Source organism: Sphaerodactylus townsendi, linkage group LG04 (assembly GCF_021028975.2).
Source record: "Sphaerodactylus townsendi isolate TG3544 linkage group LG04, MPM_Stown_v2.3, whole genome shotgun sequence".
NCBI lineage: Eukaryota > Metazoa > Chordata > Lepidosauria > Squamata > Sphaerodactylidae > Sphaerodactylus > Sphaerodactylus townsendi.
In genome coordinates, this window is record NC_059428.1 from 19,530,061 (window position 1) to 19,549,711 (window position 19,651).

The 19,651-nt window shown below is 44.7% G+C and overlaps 1 protein-coding gene across 1 annotated transcript; it reads left to right on the forward strand.

Moving 5' to 3' along the window:
* Window positions 1-1,242: 1,242 nt before the first annotated feature.
* Window positions 1,243-18,847, forward strand: LG04H11orf97 (linkage group 04 C11orf97 homolog). Its single transcript, XM_048493522.1, has 4 exons — window positions 1,243-1,419; window positions 9,948-10,052; window positions 14,224-14,349; window positions 18,694-18,847. The coding sequence occupies exons 1-4, from the start codon at window positions 1,293-1,295 to the stop codon at window positions 18,705-18,707; spliced, it is 372 nt and encodes a 123-aa protein (XP_048349479.1). The 5' UTR covers window positions 1,243-1,292; the 3' UTR covers window positions 18,708-18,847.
* Window positions 18,848-19,651: the final 804 nt, after the last annotated feature.

A 19,651-nucleotide genomic window follows, 5' to 3' on the forward strand; every position in this document is an offset into this window, starting at 1 on the left:
TTGGTAGCCATATATCGACTTCTCCATAAATCTGTCCAAGCCACTTTTAAAGCTATCCAGGTTAGCGGCCATCACCATCTCCTGAGGCAGCATATTCCAAACACCAATCACATGTTGCGTGAAGAAGTGTTTCCTTTTATTAGTCCTAATTCTTCCCCCCAGCATTTTCAATGTATGCCCCCTGGCTTTAGTATTGTGAGAAAGAGAGAAAAATTTCTGTCAATATTTTCTACCCCATGCATAATTTTATAGACTTCAATCATATCCCCCCTCAGACGTCTCCTCTCCAAACTAAAGGGTCCCAAAAACTGCAGCCTCTCCTCATAAGGAAGATGCTCCAATCCATCAATCATCCTCGTTGCCCCTTCTCTGCACTTTTTCTATTTCTTCAATATCCTTTTTGAGATATGGCGACCAGAACTGAACACAGTACTCCAAGTGCAGTCGCACCACTGCTTTATATAAGGGTATGACAGTCTGTTACCCTGACTGTCACCTATCATGATTTCTATTGGGAATTTTTGAAGTGTCACTGTATGGATTAGGTGGAAACATTATTGAAACCCAAATATGATGGACAGCTTACTTGATACATTCTGCCTTTCCTGTAAGAAAGGGAGAGACAGTACAAGTGTGGCTATGTGTAAGGAATACTTATGGTGTAAGAATTTCAGCGTGAGTCTAGTCCAGGGGTCTGCAACCTGCGGCTCTCCAGATGTTCATGAACTACAAATCCCATTTGGACATGCTGGCAGGGGCTGATGGGAATTGTAGTCCATGAACACCTGGAGAGCCGCAGGTTGCAGACCCCTGGTCTAGTCTCGAGAAATCCCGGCTTCAAACCCTTAAGAAGTCAGTTCTTTTCCCTTCCCAAACCAATCTCCCTCGCAGAGTTATTGTGAGGACAGAAATAAGAAGGGAGTGATATATGTGGAGGGATGAGGGTAAAAACGTTGGAGAGAGAATGTAGGGGAGAGGTAAAGAGGTATTGAGTAACAAATATATAAAAATCTGCGGTCTTCCAAGTTCAGCCTGATGGCTCTTGGGGGCATTTCTACCTAGCCAGGTTGCCATGCCAACCCCACTAGGCCCTGGCGCTTTCTTCCCTCCTGTGGCTTGCCTGCCTGGCTGAACCCAAATTCCACAGGGGCTCAAGTCACAATAAGCTCCTTATTCCCCATTGTGGCTTGTCTGTTCCCTCCTCCACCGCCGCCACCTGGGGCTCCTATGGCAACCAGCCTGTGCGTCTCCCTTGCTTGGGGCTGACTTAGGTGTGGCCAGCATTGGTGGCAATGGTAGAGGCAGCAGCACCAGCAGCAGGCCGAGGCATGAGGGACTCAGCCGGCCAGCCAGTGGAGCCGAGGGCTGGGGACTCACGGAGCCGGATCTGTGCGGAGCGCAAGGATGGGGGGCAGCCCTGTGAGTGAAACCAGTAGGGGAGGAGGGAGGTTTCATCTTTCCCCATGGAAAGATGGGGGCCCGGACAGGTAGGCGCTGTCACTCTTGGGGGACTTTTGATTCAGCTACTCTGTAGCCTAATGGTTCTCAACCTTCCTAATACTGCAACCAGTGGGATCCAAAATGTTAGTAACAGGTTCCCATGGTGGTGGGATTCAAACAGTGGCGTAGCGCCAATGGAGCTGGGTGGGGGACGATTGGGGGGCATTAATAATTTCTCTGTTACTGTAAAAACTCTTACTGTAAAAAAAAGTTCCTAATTTCCAGCTGGTATCTTTCTGTCCATAATTCAAACTCATTATAGCAAGTCCTATCATCTACTGCCAACAGAAACAACTACTTCTCCTCTAATTGACTGCCTGTCAAATACTTAATACTTTCAAATACTTAATTTTGTTTCTAGAAATCAAAAGAAGGATCCTTTCCTTAAACAAGGAACTTTACCATATTTCTAAAACATGTTTTTAAAACAGCCCAAAAGGGAGAATTATCCCGTTTTCTACCTTCGCTAACCAGCCACATAGGAAACAACAGGACTTTATGATTTTTGGACCTAATGGAATTTCTAATGGAAAAGCAGACTCAATTAGTAACCCCCTCTCGGCACACACAATTAATTAGTAACCCACTCTTGGGAACTGGTGAGAACCTGCTGGAACCCACCTCTGGCTGCGACCCTTTAATACAGTCCCTCATGTTGTGGTGACCCCCAACCCTAACATTTATCCATTTTACAGATGGAGAACACTGATGCAGAGAGTCTTAGGCAACCCCTGCGAAAGGGTTGTTCGACCCCCAAAGGGGTCCCGACCCACAGGTTGAGAACCACTGCTTTAGCCTGTAGGGGAGCCTCCCTTATAGGATCCAGTTTTCATGCAGGATATGCCACCTAATAGATCATTGGATCCTACATAGGTTGGCTTGATCTTTGGTTTGAAGTCCCCCCCCCCCCACACACACACACACAACTTTTCCCTGAAGATTGATTGCGGGGTTATTACTATCCCATTTGAACACCTTCCTTCATCTTGCGTTTTGTGTGCAAGACAAAGTTTTATCTCACACGCTGTGATACACATGTTTATTTGGCATTTTTATAAGCCAAGCTTGCTTTTGGGAAATCCTTTTGCAAAAAGTCTTTCTATTGAAAAGAAGGTATTGAAACCAGAGCAGAGCAATAGGGCAGACTCTCTGTCCAGGAGAGTCAGTTCTTATACAGCAGAGCAAAAAATAACCTTAAGGATTTTTGTAGTCTTTTTGGGAAAGGATTTTTTTGGAAAATTACAAGATAACAGGCCACTGTGAAGGTTTCACAAAGCCATTCAACAACCGGGGAATGACCGGCCATGTGTATATTGTTCATGTTAATTTGTTGTGAGCCCTTTTGTAGAGGGACTGTTTAGTTTAGGTATCTTTGTGTAAAGTATCAAACAATAATAAGCCTGTGTATATATCGTTTATGTTGCTAAGTTTAACACAGTATAAAAGCTTATTTATAATTGTTTTAAGTGTTTACTGAATATTAGAGACACTGGCACGATAATACCATTAGCCATACAGGTGCTTGCTTGGACTAGACTGGAGGCTGGCAATTCTGCTTTCTGTTCACAAGTCAGGATCCAAGGCCAGTGACACCCAAATAGCAAAGTACAATAAGATGCTGGGTGTGGGGTGGCAACTTGGGAAGGCATCGATCTCTGTTCCCCTGTTTTGGTACCTCTGATCAGCTGTGATGAGAATGCTGGAAAGACAGATCACTCATCTGTTACTGCAGGGCTGTGATGCCTGTAACTGTCAAAGGGAAGAGTGACCCACCTTGTGTGTCATGACAGTTAGAGTGATCATATCCTATCCAGCATGAGTCAGCATGAGACTGATCTGACAGCTAACAAACCGGTTCTAACCTGTTCCAAGTGACCTTTACCATGATTGGTTGAGCCATGTATAAAAGCAATTGTATTATACTGTATCTGTGTTCCTTAGGGAAACAGGTATTTGGCGAAGCACTTTGTTTGTCTGCTGAATATTCTACGTTGTATATAGTTTCTTGTACATAGAGCAACTGATGATAAAAGCCTTCTTATGAATGTCATAGCTGTGTGGAGTTTACTTCATGAAGGTGGCAGTGTGCTGTACAAGACCACTTGTTCTACTCTGAGTAGCACCGCTCGAATTCTGCTATCATTGTGCCATGTGATATCACCCATGATGGACATCACATTGAGCCAGTACAGTTCACCAGCTTGTTACTTACAAACACGAGTGCGGAAGTTTGATAAATGCATCAAAGTTTGCTACCCGTGGCAAAAAAATACCTTTTGTGAAGTACTGTGTTTCCCCGAAAATAAGACAGTGTCTTATATTAATTTTTGCTCCCAAAGATGCGCTATGTCTTATTTTCAGGGGATGTCTTACTTTTCTGTGCCACAGCTGCATGCTCTGGTGTTCTGTTTGACGGGCATGCTTCCAAACAAAAACTTTGCTACGTCTTACTTTCGGGGGATGCTTTATATTTAGCACTTCAGCAAAACCTCTACTACTTCTTATTTTCAGAGGATGTCTTATTTTTGGGGAAACAGGGTAATACAGTCAAGGAACTACATGATGGGAAATGGTGTCAGAAGGTTGTAGGTATGCGCTGTCTTTCTTCCTTCCACAAGAAACATATTACAGTGGAATAAACTCCCAGTAGCAATGATCACAAAGCAATGACCACAAGGAAAGAAGAGAACTCATTCTTAAAATCTTCTAAGTGGTGGGATTCTCTGCTATGTGGTTGTTTGGGTGCCTATATGACTTCATTTCCTCCCACTGTAGAGGTCATCTTCATTCTCTTAGATTGCTCCCATCCTTACAGTCTACCTTCACCCCATCCGGTAGCCTCAGCTCATCCCATTGACAGGGATACAGCCTACCTCTTATGTTTATGGTCCCATCATCATCCACCACCATTTCTATTGGGAAATTGCCCAGCAATTTGGGCAGACTCAGCTATAAGGATACATTGTTGACTCCCTGGTAGTTCAGCATTCATGGACAGTTTATTGAAACAACCCTTTCAGGGTTTTCTGTAAGAAAAGCAATGTATGAGATTGTCACTTTTGGTCATCATACATATGCATTGCATCCCTAGCAATAAAGTATAGACATCGAGCCCTTTGGGGATGAGGCGGCCTATAAATTTAATAAATAAATAAATAAATGTGTTGTGAATCTTAGCTGTGATAATAATATCACAGTCCTCGTAAATGCAGAGTTCGCACAATAATGAGATAAAGACAGTTGCTTGCTGAAATACAGAGTTTACTTACTATAAAAGAAGGGAAGGGGAAACTTGGAAACAAAACCAGAAAATATCTTTCTAACAGGCCAGCTCCAATAGCTAGCCCTTACCTTGCTATTACATGGCTAACATACTACTGGAGAGCATGTGCAGAGAGTAACAAAGGAGATATATTTATTGTCTACATGCAGACCTGCTTGGCCAATGAGGATCAGTTACCTGATCACTGACTTCTGATCTCACTAATTAGCATGCACAACATTAACTCCTTCATTACTGGATTGTGTGACTGCCTATGCATGTGTATGAGTTCATTTCACATAAATAATCTATAGGCAGGTTTCATGTTCTTCCCTCCACAGAAGAGCTCTGGTCTTTAAAAAAAAAGTACTCTCAGGCATCCACACGCTAAAGTCAGTCAGGGAGACTTTCCATTTGACCATGATGTCTTATAACAGGATTTATTTTATTTAAGCCTTTATTTGTAGCCTACTTTTTCTCCCTGAGAATCGAGGCAGATTTAGCAAATATATATATATATATTAAAATTCAGACAGCAGAAAACGTCCAATAAACCATTCAGTAGGACTAGGATCGTGGAACTGGAAAACAATGCAAACAAAAATAAAGAAAGAACCCTGTTTTATAGTGCAATCCAGTTGGGGGGAGGGAATGTTGCAGTGGCTGGAGGTGGTGGGGTGAAGATGAGCCACACTGGTTCCAAAGGGGTGGAGGGTGGCACAGAAGGGAAGGGAAGCAAAAAATCCCTCTGCCTGCCCAAATTGTCACATAGGCTACATAGGCTTATGATGCACTCCCATGTGGCATAAGCCTGCAGATCTGCGGGCTGGCGTTACCCAGGCTGGAGTGCTGGTGGAAGCTGACTAATGTTGGCTCCACCCCCAGAAATGCCCTAGCCTGTCCCCCTCCCCCCCCTCATACCAGTGTCCAAGTGGACACAGGCACTGCTCCATGGCGGCCCTGACTTTGGGTTTCACAACCACAGAGCTGAGGGGCGGCCAGCCACCAGCGCCTCTGCCCCCTCGGCTGGCAGGGGTGGCCCTTGCACTAGTGGAAGAAGAAGAAGAAGAAGAAGAAGAAGAAGAAGAAGAAGAAGAAGAAGAAGAAGAAGAAGAAGAAGAAGAAGAAGAAGAAGAAGAAGAAGAAGAAGAAGAAGAAGAAGAAGAAGAAGAAGAAGAAGAAGAGGAGGAGGAGGAGGAGTTTGGATTTATATCCCCCCTTTCTCTCCTGCAGGAGACTCAAAGGGGCTTACAATCTCCTTGCCCTTCCCCCCCTCACAACAAACACCCTGTGAGGTAGGTGGGGCTGAGAGAGCTCTGAGAAGCTGTGACTAGCCCAAGGTCACCCAGCTGGCATGTGCGGGAGTGTACAGGCTAATCTGAATTCCCCAGATAAGCCTCCACAGGTCAGGCGGCAGAGCTGGGAATCAAACCCGGTTCCTCCAGAATAGATACACGAGCTCTTAACCTCCTACGCCACTGCTGTTCCCTCTGTACAAGTCTGCCACTCCCTCTGTACATTCGGCCCCCCCATCTGGATTGAGCTGTAAGTGGGTTGCAAAGTCAGAAGGCAATGCAATAAAAGCAAGGTGATTCATGCCAAAAGCATTGCCATAGGCTACAATCCTGTTTCCTTCTTTAAGAGAACTCCTGAGTTGTTCTGCTACACAACAGTTTCAATACCTGCTCCTTAACACAGCGGCTGTTCTGGAATTTGCCTCAACAATCCAAAAATAAAATGTGTATGCCTAAGAATGAATCGGGCCTCTGATTTTAGTTCAGAACCAAAAATGGTGTGCCTTAGCCCCAAAAGTTTCAGAAACACTAATATAAGCAAAACCTAATAAGCGTGGGACCATTTTGAAAACGCAGGTATGCAATCTAGGTAAGACTGGGCATGCGGTAGTTAATATATTTTCTCCTGTGCCTTCCTCCAGGGAAATCAGAGCAGCATACGTGGCCTTTTCATATAGAGAATGTAATATAGATAGCAGAAGGGGAAGTCATCCACCGACATTCTCAGTTTCTGTCGCCAGAGGGCACTTTATTAGGCTATCGATTCTGTTGGGTTTTTTTAAAAAAAACAAGCAAAAAGTAAGTAGATGGCCATCAGGGCTGCCTTCTTGCTGGAATTTCCTGGGAGCAGAGAAATACAAAACATGGTAATAGTATTCAGATTCTTGAGAATCACATCATTAAAAAAAAACCCAAAAGTTTTATGCATCCAAACATGTTCGTGTGCATTACCAGTACTCTTATGTAATTTAGGATTGCCAAGTCCCCAGAGAAAGAATGACCAATCCCAATCAAAGAAACTTAATGGGATGGTATTAGCCAGGTCATGACTCTTTGCTCTTCCCCATGGGGAGGAAAATTGTTGTGCAAAATAGTGAACGCCCAAAGAACAAACACAAAAAGAAATTGGGCCATTCCATGGAATCTGCACAATTATACATAGGATACAGAATTGAACCTTACTTAGTGTAAAGTTGGAATTACCGTCCTTACTGTAGGACCTTTTCTTGTTTTTAAGTAGAGTATACACATGCCCAGGGGCTTCCAAGGGCTTAAAGAAAAGAGAACAAAATCCCTATGATGGGAATTTCAGTTGCTGATAGCTAATAGTCAAGCAGGAGCTGTGTGGCGTAATGGTTAAGTGCTTGCACTGCCACTTGCACGATCAGGAGTTCGAGCCCCCTGTGGGTCAGATATCCTGGCAGCTGGCTCATGGTCAACTCAGCCATCCATCCATTTCTTGGTTGGTAAATGAGCACCTAGTTCATAGCTAGGAGGTAAAGAATAGACAGGGAAAGCAGTGGCAAACTACCCCACAAAAGAGGCTTGCCTATGAAATCACTGCTCGCAGTGGTACCCCAGGGTCGGACACAACTGAAGGGGAAACTTTACCTTTTAATAGTCAAGCAATTATTTTTTCTATATTTTAGGGTGTATCTAGAAATTGTAATAATAAGCTAGGAGTTAATTACCACATAATGAATTATTTGATTATTGTCTTGCGATCTTACACATTTTCTTAAAACACCTGGATCTGCCCCATCTTGATGCTGGTCTTTAAGTCATAACGATATGATGTTGTGGGGCTGTTTTTATCATTACGGCACCTTAAATCTAAATTAAGGCTCAGTGACTAGAGGCTTGTGTGGCTCGAAATCTGCTCTCTGAGACATACTAACTGGCCTTCCTGGAAACCAAAGAGATGTGGGAAAAGCAGAATTTACGGCAGTGCGAAGCCGCTGTGGTAGCAACTGAGACACCAGCCCACCGCTTCTCTAAATGTTGGGAAACTAGTTCTCGATCACAGACAGGTAATGCACTCAGGCTCACCTTTTTAAACAGTGGCCCATCAAAACTATATACAGCCAAGCAATGAAGAAGAATCTCATAAATGGGAATTTATATCACCGATTGGTTGGTCTTTATGTCAGCACATTTGAGGAAGAATAAGCCAAATCTCATCAGATTTCAGAAGCTAAGCCGGGTTGGCCGTGTTTAGTGTTTGGATGTGCGACCACCAAGAAAGAGTAGATGAAGGCACGGTCAGACTGTTACAGAGAATGTTATTTTTCTTCCAAACTATGCCAATAGTTAACTCTGTAACATGCTTCAAGCAATGGCCAAAGGATATAAGCAATTTTATCTGACAAGGTAAGAAACCAAGAATTAAATAGAAAAATGTGCAAGATGCAGAGGAAAGAGGAACTTTCTCGTTGCCAAATTGAGAACTATATTTTGAAGCCAAATGGATTAGAAGAGGTGCTCAGGAGCAGCAGCAGCAGCAGAAGGCCCTTGCTTTCACATCCTGCATGTGAGCTCCCAAAGGCACCTGGTGGGCCACTGCGAGTAGCAGAGTGCTGGACTAGATGGACTCTGGTCTGATCCAGCAGGCTAGCTCTTATGTTCTTAATACTAGTAATAACACAGAGTGTATTTAATCAGTTGTTTCATTTTAAATAGATGCATGAGCCTAGAATGGATCAGAATTCAACAATAAGATCTGATGAAATAGCGGGAAATCATATGGTTTTATTGTTTAGTTTAGGTAGTGTATAATAGGTTGTGTTTAGATATTGTAAAATTTGTGTTTTAATTTTTCCTGTGGGTTTTTAAAATTTATTTCTATTTCTATTCTGTATTAATGTAATGGTGGATGTGGAAGCGTATAGTTTTCTTTTTTATGTTGGGAAAATAAAAAAAATGATTATTAAAAGGCAATGTCAAACTGCTCTTCTCACCTCTTGCCCTGAAAACCTCTGGAGGAGTCACCGTAAGTTGATTACAACTTGACTGTGATTAATGAGATATTGTCCTTCAGACAAGGGCCACATCCTTCTACATGAATTTGAGTGTGTCTCCTGATTAGAATTGAGGCACCGCTGAACAGAGACTCATACAGAGCTGCAACTAGCAGCCTCCTCTGATAGCTGCATATTTTTCAGCTCTGCAACAGGAGTAACTGATCAAATCATGTTCTATGCCAGTGGTGGCGAACCTATGGCACGGGTGCCAGAGGTGGCACTCAGAGCCCTCCCTGTGGGCACGCACAGAGTCGTCGTCCCCCCACATCTAGGCTGGCCTGGGCCACTGGGGTCTATTAGCATTAAACCTAAGACCTGGTTTTGGGGAAGCACTGTAGGTAACCCTGTTAAACGCTGTTAAACCCCACTGATTTTCATGCGAAGAACTAAAGCACAATCCTTTACCTGGGAGTAAGCTTGGTTGCTGGCAATGGGGCTTGCTTCTGAATAAACCCTCCTAGGGTCACGATTCACCCGTTGGAAGAGTTGCATGGTTGCTTCAAGGCAAAGCCACTGATTACCACCAAACTCACTCCCGAGTAACGCACGCCTGGGAGCCAACCATTTTTTCTAAACTAAAATCTCAGTATTCAGGTTAAATTGCCATGTTGGCACTTTGTGATAAATAAGTGGGTTTTGGGTTGCAGTTTGGGCACTCGGTCTCGAAAAGGTTCGCTATCACTGTTCTATGCAGAGACATGGCAGCATTGTCTGGTAGAAACTGACTGGATGAGGTGCAGGGATATACTGAGCAACCTCATTCACAGAAAGATGCTTTGGTGTCACAGGAATCTTTAATTCTTTAACATGTTTATTCTTCAAACCACATTAGTGTGCGCTGTCATCAATGTATTGTCTTTTGTAAATCAGGGAAGAAATTTGTATATGTGGAACCTCCTCGGAGAGTTAAAGAAGTGCTCGAAGAAGAGCTTTGTTTCCGGAGAGATGAGTGCAGAATCAAGCACCCTTCAGAAGGTAAGCACCGATGCCAGTCAAAAAGATCACCCTGGGGATTGGTTCTTTGAATGGGTAAAATGCAACACAGACATTTATCAAATAAGAACAACATAACTGCATTTAGGAAATGAACATTGTACTCCTAAACAGAGTCTGTTCAAATTAATGGTCTGAAAGGAGTGTAACTGCTTTGGATAGTACTATAAATGTGGGGGGGTTGATGGGGATAGTGTGTTGTGAGCATCAGATAAATTTAAGTTCTTCATTATCACTGGGAAAATTCTCAGGAAAATTCATAAGATGGTGTTTAAGGGTGTGTGCTGTCAAGTCACAGTTGAGTGGGTTTTGGCGACCCCGTTGGGTTTTCAAGGCAGAAAACGTTCGAATGGTTACCTACCTCTGTGTCATGACTCTGATAGTCCTTGGAAGTTACCCATCCAAATTCTAGCCACAGTCGGCCCGTGCTTAGCTTCTGAGATCAAGGTAGCCTGGGGCTACCTCAGGGCATAAGTTGCTGTAGAAGACTTCTATTCACTTGTTATGTTTGTAATACACCCTTCTTCTTAGAGTTCAAAAAGAGACACATTCTATTGTCGAAGGCTTTCACAGCCGGATTCAATTGGTTCTGGTGGGTTTTCCGGGCTGTGTGGCCGTGGTTTGGTAGATCTTGTTTCTAACGTTTCGTCTGCATCTGTGGCTGGCATCTTCAGAGGTGTATCACAGAAGGAAGTCAGAGGGACACAGTGTGTAACAGACTTCCCTCTGTGATACACCTCTGAAGATGCCAGCCACAGATGCAGGCGAAACGTTAGGAACAAGATCCACCAGACCACGGCCATACAGCCCGGAAAACACACCAGAACCAGAGACACACTGTGTTTTCACAGTCGATCCTGTCGAAGCCACTGAAAGCTATGTTAGTCTGAGAGAAGATCACCCCGTTTTAGCTATGGCTGCATGCATATCATGAGCAAGAGAAGGAACCCTACAGGAAAATGCATCACCACAAGCTGAAAACCCCAGGGAAGGAGCCACGTCTACAAATATATGACACACAGTTACATCGCTGGCAATCGTACCAATCACCATTTGGAGAGATGTAGAATCAGGAACTGTTTTCGTAGGTTCAGCTGCATAGCCCCAGACCTTGGAATGGGGCATTTCAGCCATAGTAAACATACACACAATATTCCTCTGCTGCACACGGATCTTGGATCGAGGCCAGTAGCTCCCAATGAAATCTGAACTTCAATTTCAGCTGTTTGAACATACAGCCACCTGTTAAGATATTTATATTCTCCCTTTGAAGAACATACCTCCCTTATCTTTTGCACAAGATCAACATGAGCTCTTCTGTCGGCATTTGCAATTGTTAAATCAGTTTCCCAGATCAGTAACCATCTCAAATTTTTATTAGTTTGTATGGATCAGTTCAGCCACCCAGATGGCAGATCTCCGGTTTACCACCTAAAAAAGATATCAAAGAGAATATGGGGAGCAAAAGAGGAGGAACAAAACAAACAAACATATTCTGCTATCATAATCCATACGTTTTTTCTTGTTTCTCTTCTACAAGGAACTCAGCCATTCTTATTCTGAGTTTACGTCGTTAGATCATGCAGTATGTTCCATATTGTGGTATTTAGTTATTTAAGATATTTATCCCCAATTTTCTCTCCAGCGGTGATGCAAAGCATTGTTCTCTTCTCCGTGGCGTGGTGATTAAGAACAGGTGCATTCTAATCTGGAGGAACGGGGTTGGATTCCTCGCTCTGCCACTTGAGCTGTGGAGGCTTATCTGGGGAATTCAGATTAGCCTGTGCACTCCCACACACGCCAGCTGGGTGACCTTGGGCTAGTCACAGTTCTTTGGCGCTCTCTCAGCCTCACCCACCTCACAGGGTGTTTGTTGTGATGGGGAAAGGGCAAGGAGATTGCAAGCCCCTTTGAGTCTCCTACAGGAGAGAAAGGGGGATACAAATCCAAACCCTTCTTCTTCTTCATTTTATTCTTATCTGTCACTCTGTATGATACATCAGGCAGAGAGAGAAAGTGACTGGTTCAAGGTTATCAATACAATAACCTTTATTAGGCATAAATACTCAAGGTTATCCAGTGAGCTTCCATGGCAGAGTGGGATTCAAACCTGGGTCTCCTAAATCCTAGTCTGACATCCTAACCAGTTCACTCTGTTGGCTTTCAAGACTGTGTGGCAAAAACCATCCCACGTCTTGGCCACGTTAGTGGAATTCTTTCCTGATCCCACCACTCACAACCTTTAAGAGGCAGAGTTCAACAGGTGTTGTTTCTGCAGCGTGCTGCCGATGCGTCACAAGGACCGTCTGCTGCTCTTTCCTCTTTCTCGCCTTCAAGGATGTCAAAAGATATGTCAAAGGAAGAATCTGATGACTCCTAATGAAGCAACAAGATTCAGAAATCAATCCATCTCAAAAACCGATCTGGCTTTTAAACTGTTATCTGAAGCCAATTTCCTCCATGATTCTCCTCCATGGTGCCAGGTTGGTGAGGCATTAAACTGAAGAGAAATTAAACCCAACCATAACATTGATTTATTCACTTCATTTATGCCCCACTTTTGCAGCACATGCAGGCAGTCTCCCTCAATACAAATATAGCTTGCTCAGTGAATCCGGTGGGAATTCATATTCAGACAGTCAGCGTGGTGTAGTGGTTAAGAGCAGGTGCACTCTAATCTGGAGAACCGGGGTTGATTCCCCGCTCTGCCACTTGAGCTGTGGAGGCTTTATATGGTGAACCTGATCAGCTTGTGCACTCCAACACATGCCAGCTGGGTGACCTTGGGCTAGTCACAGTTCTTTGAATCTCTCTCAGTCCCATCCACCTCACAGGGTGTTTGTTGTGGGGGTGGGGGAGAGAAGGGAAAGGAGATTGTAAGTCCCTTTGAGTCTCCTTACAGGAGAGAAAGGGGGTTATAACTCCAAACTCTTCTTCTTCTCTTCTAATTCTACCTCTTTATATATACAGGGATAGTCTGCACATCTTCATATATCTCTCATCCATCTTGATGGACATCCATGTGCATTTTTGGTTTAAGTGCCTTCATATAAACCAGAGATGTTCAGACATCCTACCTTCAAGGAACACAGTTCTTTGAGGAACATTTAACCATTTACCAGAGGATGCCTGAACATGACTGAGGGATCTGAGGCATGCTTCCTTGATGTGGAGCACTGGACAGACCTTTGGGATCCCTTGCATGAATTGAGCACGTGCTGTAAACCGTACTCCTCCTGTTTTACATTTCCAGAGAAGATTGATAAGCTTTCAGAAAAGGATGTCTGCCATGACTGAGCTCACGGAAGAATCTCTGATAAGCCTCTTGGATGTTCTGGAGTTCCCCAGGGCACCAAAACGCATTATTCTCAGCTCTGCACATTTACTCCTTTTTGTTCTCAAGGGATACTGCTGAAGTGTTACAAACGAAGCTGAATATTTACATTTGTCCCAGTTACAAATATTTAAATGTCATCCAGGTAGCATGCAGGATTAGGCTCAGAGCCCAGCATCAGTAGAAGGCATTGGTGGGTGCAGATTTCCTCAGTGTTTCTATCCCCCGCAGCAGTCTCTTTTGATTCCTGGAGTTGAGAGGCCCACGAGAGAAAAGCCCACAGGGGAAGGGGTTGCAGGAAGGAGGTGATTTCTCCCTAGTCCCGTCTGCACCCCCTTGATCTGTTTGTCCCTAGTACAATTGGATCTATGTTATACGATGCTGCTTCATAATGAATCAGACCATCAAAGTTGGTGATGTCTACTCAGTCTGGCCGTGGCTGTCCAGGGTCTCATGAAGAGGTTTTTCATATTGCCTGCTTACCAGATTCATTCATTCATTCATTCATTCATTCATTCATTCATTCATTCATTCATTCATTCATTCATTCGATTTAATATACCGCCCCATCCCCAAAGGAGACAGGGATTGAACCTGGGACCATCTGCAAACAACACTGATTGCTGAAGCCCCTCCCCAAATTCTAGGAGTCTTCCTTTTCTAGATGTTGAAAGGGACCGCCTGTGGGGAGAGGAACAGGGGAAAATCCACGCACTTTGTGCTGACGGCTCCATGGGATACAAGTTGTGCAGCTGTATGTAAAAACGGCAACCTTGTTCCTTAAAAAATGAGCACCATTGTTTTTAATATTATGCACAGTGGCTCTGGAAGGAATCTGGAGCTTGAAAAGGAATTTCCCCGTGGGTGGCTTCAAGCTGGCATCACAGACACCAAGCCACGTGCTTCCCCAACCGAAGTACTACTCCAGGCATACGGTGATAACAAGTAAGCATGTAGTCTCTCTCCTTCGTTTCTCCCTCCCACACTTGCTACTTTGAGAGCCAGCATGGTGCAGTGCTTAAGAGCAAGTGCACTGGGTTTGATTCCCCACTCCTCCACGAGCAGCGGATTCTTTATCTGGTGAACTGGATTTGTGTCCCCGCTCCTACGCATGAAGCTGCTGGGTGGCTAGTCACAGTTCTCTCAGAACTCTCTCAGCTTGATCTACCTCACAAGGTGTCTGTTGTGGGGAGAGGAAGGGAAAGGGGGTTTGTAAGCCGCTTTGAGACTCATTACAGGAGAGAAAGGCAAGGTATAAATCACATGTTCCTCGACGACGAAACCTATCTTTGCAGTAATACGGCCAACCCAGCTCCTCAAAGGATGTACCACACCATTTGTGAAAGTTGTTTGTCATGCTCCTGCATTATGTTTTATTCTTGTTAAAGCGCAGTCCCAAGCAAGTTGTGCCCTTCTAAACCCATTGACTCAAGAAGGTGGAATTCTGCATGTTAGATGTTACAGCACTGTTTCCCAACCTTTTCGACATCACGGTACCCTTGACCTCACTCTTCATATCTCACGGTACCCTTAACCATCCTCCCCTCCACCTTCCCCTCCCAGTGCCCCTGCTTGCCACTCCCCACCTTCCCCTCCCCCGGTGAAGGGAAGCACTGGGTGGGGGGTGCGGGAATTGGCTGCTGACCTTGCGGCAGGCCCTGCCTCCTGGGCCAGCTCAATGTCCTTGCTGGTGCCAGTGGGAGACACCACAAAAGTGAGGGGGGCCACGGTACCCCTGGGACATCCTCACGGCACCCCAGGGTACCACGGAACCCTGGTTGGGAATCGCTGTGTTGCAGTGTATGTCTGAAGTCTGGTGAATGTTGACAAATCCCTGGCAAATTTTGTGGACGGCCAAAAAAGAGACAATAGTGAATGCTTAGAGTCACTCACTCAAATGGAATTGTTGGTATTTGACAGCGTGTATTTGACAAGCTGGGATTCACACCAGTAAATTATATTCACCAAATTCTCTGGATTTCAGCAACCTTCACATGTGGATATCAGCATACCTTTAGGCATTCGTGTAAAATATTTCATGGGTGCAGCTTTTTTAAAGATAATATTTGTATTCCATCCTTCCCGAACCCAAAGCAGTGGTGGGATCCAGCCTATTCTCACCTATTCGGTAGAACCAGTAGCTAATTTTTTGTCTAGTTCAGAGAATGGTTGTAATCCACCACCGAGTCCTTTTGGAACCGGCTGTTAAATTATTTGAATCCTATCACTGCCCTAAAGTGCTTGGGGTTTTTTTTTCATGTTAACCTCACAATTAACATCAGGTAGATTAGGCTGGGAAGAAAAGAGTGACTGGCTCAGGTAAGGTCTGCAGCCCAGTGTTATTTATCTGACAACCCGTTCGTTATCAGAGGCGTACCTAGGAAAAATGTAGCCCGGTGCAAAATCTGAGTTTTCCACCCCCCACTTCCACGACCAAACAACTTTTTTTGCACTCATCTTGAAGTCAGTGTATGGACCCCAGGGGGGAGGAGAAGGGGAGTGGAGGGCAATTTTCCACACACCCCACGTGACTAAATGGCCACAGCCCGGGGACATTTGACCCCATATGCCCCCCTGGGCAGTACGCCACAGTCAGTTACAGTCCATCCCCCTCAGTACACAGCCCTGGCTCTCCTCCTTCCCATCCACAGATTTGCCACCCGACTTCGACTGCAGGGTGTTTGGTTCTGTTTCACTCTACATTTAGCACAGCCAACAAAGTGAATGCGAGCTTCAGCATCCAACTGCTTGGCAGGTCAGGTCTTTCATGCATTCCCCAAGGAAGGCTGTGCAATGCCCACAAAGCCCAAATTCCTTCTCTGCTTGAAACGAGGATTTTGAGAAGCAGAGGCTAGCCACCCTGACTCACATAAGATGCTGCTGCAGAAGAAGAAGTCAACAGCCCAGGCCAATTGCAGTGCAATATAGTAAAACTCAGAACGCCCAGGTTCAGCATCTGTGTGTGGTCATCACAGTGGTCAGCTGTAATTCAAGCACTAGGAACTGCACTTGTAACCTCTATCTGTGGGTTCTGTGGGGCAGAATTTGGAATGAGTTTGCAACAACAATTTTTAAAAACAAAATGGTTTACTTTCTTAACATATAAAATCAACATTTAACATCACACTTCAAGGTCCTGTTCAGGTTGCATTTTCAAGTCCTTATATTTACAGTCTACTGATAACTGGCAAGTCCAATTCTTCTTTGCAAGTGGGTTGGCTCCTGAAGACTCCAAGGGCTTGATGAAGAGGATTCAACATGATGAAGGTTTCCAGGAGAACTCTCACCCATTACAACCACAAAAAGAAACCCTGAAACAATAAACTCCAACATTTACAACATAGCAAAAACAAACAACTACCTTCCCAGTAGTTCCCAACAATATTGCAGTTACCTTAACAAGGTGTTAAGGGCTTATACAACCAAGGTCCGAGTCTGGTAGCCTTGTCTCCTCCAACTACATGAGGTCTGCTGCAGCCTCTTGCTGCTTTGAGTCTCCACCCCTTACTGGGTCAACCCATTCTGAGCATGGGGGTTACACACTCTCAAACCATTTGTTTCACAGTAGCCCAGGGGGTTAATGAGATTACTCCAGAGTGTGTGATTTGTGGATTGCAGTTCTTTCAGTTTATATTATGTCAGTTTTAGTGCCTCTGGAAGTTTCCACAATGTAGTTTCCTCCTTCCTAGCAACTGCTGACTGTTTATGCCAGCGAAGTGTTCCCCCGTAGGCAAGGACTGGATGCAAGCCAGCCACTTCTCAACTGCAGTAACATTAAGAGGCTTTGGTCCGGTCAAAAATAAAGGATGCAAAATTGCAAAACAGGGAAAACTTAAGTTACCTCTGCAGAAGGCCCATTTTCTAAACTCGCATAGCGCCACAGGCAGAAACACATTGTGACGTGCTTATGAAGTGTCACAGATACAGACGAAATGTTAGGGGTGAAAACTGCAACAGCAAGGTCACACAGCGCACAATAGCCAATTGATTCTAGCCATGAAAGCCTTTGAAAAAACACAGAGGCCCATTATGCATGGGACGCTTACCTCTCGCCTTTTAGCTACTCAGTGGGGCAGTAGTTTGGTCTCCTCACATTTCTCTGTTTACACACAAGGAACCATTCTCTGCCTGCCCTGCAGCTAGCTCGCTTGTCTCAATGGCCTTTGCAGCTTTTCCTGGTTCTCTTAACTCTGCCCACCAATTCCTCTTAAAGGCACAGATCTCATCACAGCCATAGTTGCAAGTTAAAGGGCTTTGTTAAAGCCCTTTTAAATTGCATTTATATTGATATGGCTGTGATATCAGGTACGTCAATATTGTAGCCCCTTTCCCAGAATAATCCCCCTCCAAAGAGGCAAAGCAAACTCCCTTCCCCTTCTCTCTCTCCCTTTCTTACACTGCCGTTGTTGCAGGAAAATTGTTTTAAAGTAGGGGCTTGCTTGAAATAGAGTTGTAAAAGGCCCTCCCAGTTATCGGAGAGGGTGGAAGCAGAGCAGAGGAGGTGGAGTGCATGAGATCCTGCTTATACTGTTGTTTGGAAAAGCCAACTCTCTGTTGTTATCTCAATATGGACATTTAGAGGAGGAGCTGGGAACACGGAACAAGAGGCGAGGGGGAATGCGTGGACGGCAGTGCGAGGGAGTGGGAAGGGCGGAGCTAGGTAGGCTGGCTGTGGGCAGAGGGAATGTGTCCGGGGCAAAGCTGTGTTCACTGGCAAATCTGGGAGTGGTCTTGCTGACTGGCAGCAAAGCAGATTAAAAGTCGCACTAGAAGTGGTCTCACTTGCCGCAGAGAGAATGGAAAGTGAAAACAGGCTTGAGGAGATACCTCTGTACAAGAAATCTTGCTGCGATGGACATTCGCCCCCATCGCGCATCATACATCTTGTGCGTAATCAGCCAGAATTAGATGGATCAGGGGTGCTAGGTAGCTTCGGCTTACACAGTGATGGGCCACAGAGGTTTTCGGATTCTTTCAAAGAACCATTCCTCCTATAAAAGACTTGATGTGCATCCACAAGATTTACTCCTATGTTCACAGAAAGTCTGACATGACGCAGTATTAAGGTGTTTTGTCCGATTATTAAAACTGTAAACTGTTCCAGTCCCTAACTGGAAAGGTTCTGGTCCTGAGAGACGTGCGCTAAATGGATTCCGCCCCTCCTGATGTGAAACATTGTCTACTTCATTGTAACGGATGAGGTTGTGGTACAAAAATAGAACGGAGTAGTCAGCAAGGCCACTCCCATAAAATATTCATTAGCCTCTCATACTTTTTTTCTCCACTTAGGACAGCCCATCTGAAAAGCGGCATCTCCCCTAATGGAAGGCGCAAGAACAAATCAAAATTGCCATTGTTATATATTTTTTTTGTCTGCATGAAAAGCACCGTACTTTAGAACTTGTATAATAGCTTGTAAAATAAACCGTAAAGCTCTGCCTCAGTCAAGCGTTGTCTGTGCTTTTCTCTCGGTGCCGTCTGTTCAACACTCGCTGCAGAAGCATTCCACCAAATAAGGAACGTGTCTTTGTTATGCAATTTTACACCAGCAGCTTAAAAACGTTCTCACTCATTCCCAGCGATGCAGTTCCAATCTGAAGAAGAGACAAGATGCCCAATCCCAAACCCTTCTGCCCACCCCCCTTGAGAAGCTGCCTTGGGAAGAGAGCCAGTGTGGTGCATTGGTTAAGAGCAGGTGCACTCTAATCTGGAGAACGGGTTTGATTCCCCACTCCTCCACCTGAGTGGCAGAGCCTTATCTGGTGAACCAGGTGTGTTTCTGCACTCCTACATACCTGCTGGGTGACCTTAGGCTGCTAGTCAGAGTTCTCCCTGAAGTCTCTCAGCCCCACCTACCTCACAAGGTGTCTGTTGTGGGGAGAGGAAGGGAAAGGAGCTTGAAAGCCACCTTGAGTCTCCTTACAGGAGGAAAGAAAGGTGGGATATAAATCCAAACTTCTTCTCCTCCTCCTCCTTCTTTCCCTATTATGGGTCCTTTTCCCCCTCTTCGACAGGTTGCCATTATTGTTATAGTTTAAGGGTGCCATTGGAATTTTTAAGAGATACTGAGGATTTTAAGATGTTCGCCTAAGACTAGAACTGCTGGAGAGCACTTGTTGCCCAATAAGCTACATAGCACGGGAGGATCTAACTAACTGAAAGATGTTAAATTGTAAATTGTACAGTACATGATTTTAATTGTTGTTGGGAATTGTTGTAAGCCACCCAGAGCCTGACTTGGTCAGGA

Excerpts from the sequence above, each read along its gene's own strand:
- LG04H11orf97 (XM_048493522.1), top strand. The coding sequence starts at position 1,293 with ATGGTAGAGGCAGCAGCACCAGCAGCAGGCCGAGGCATGAGGGACTCA. Across the intron at positions 1,420-9,947 it reads CAAGGATGGGGGGCAGCCCT|GGAAGAAATTTGTATATGTG; the intron begins GTGAGTGAAACC and ends TTTGTAAATCAG. Across the intron at positions 10,053-14,223 it reads AATCAAGCACCCTTCAGAAG|TGGCTCTGGAAGGAATCTGG; the intron begins GTAAGCACCGAT and ends TATTATGCACAG.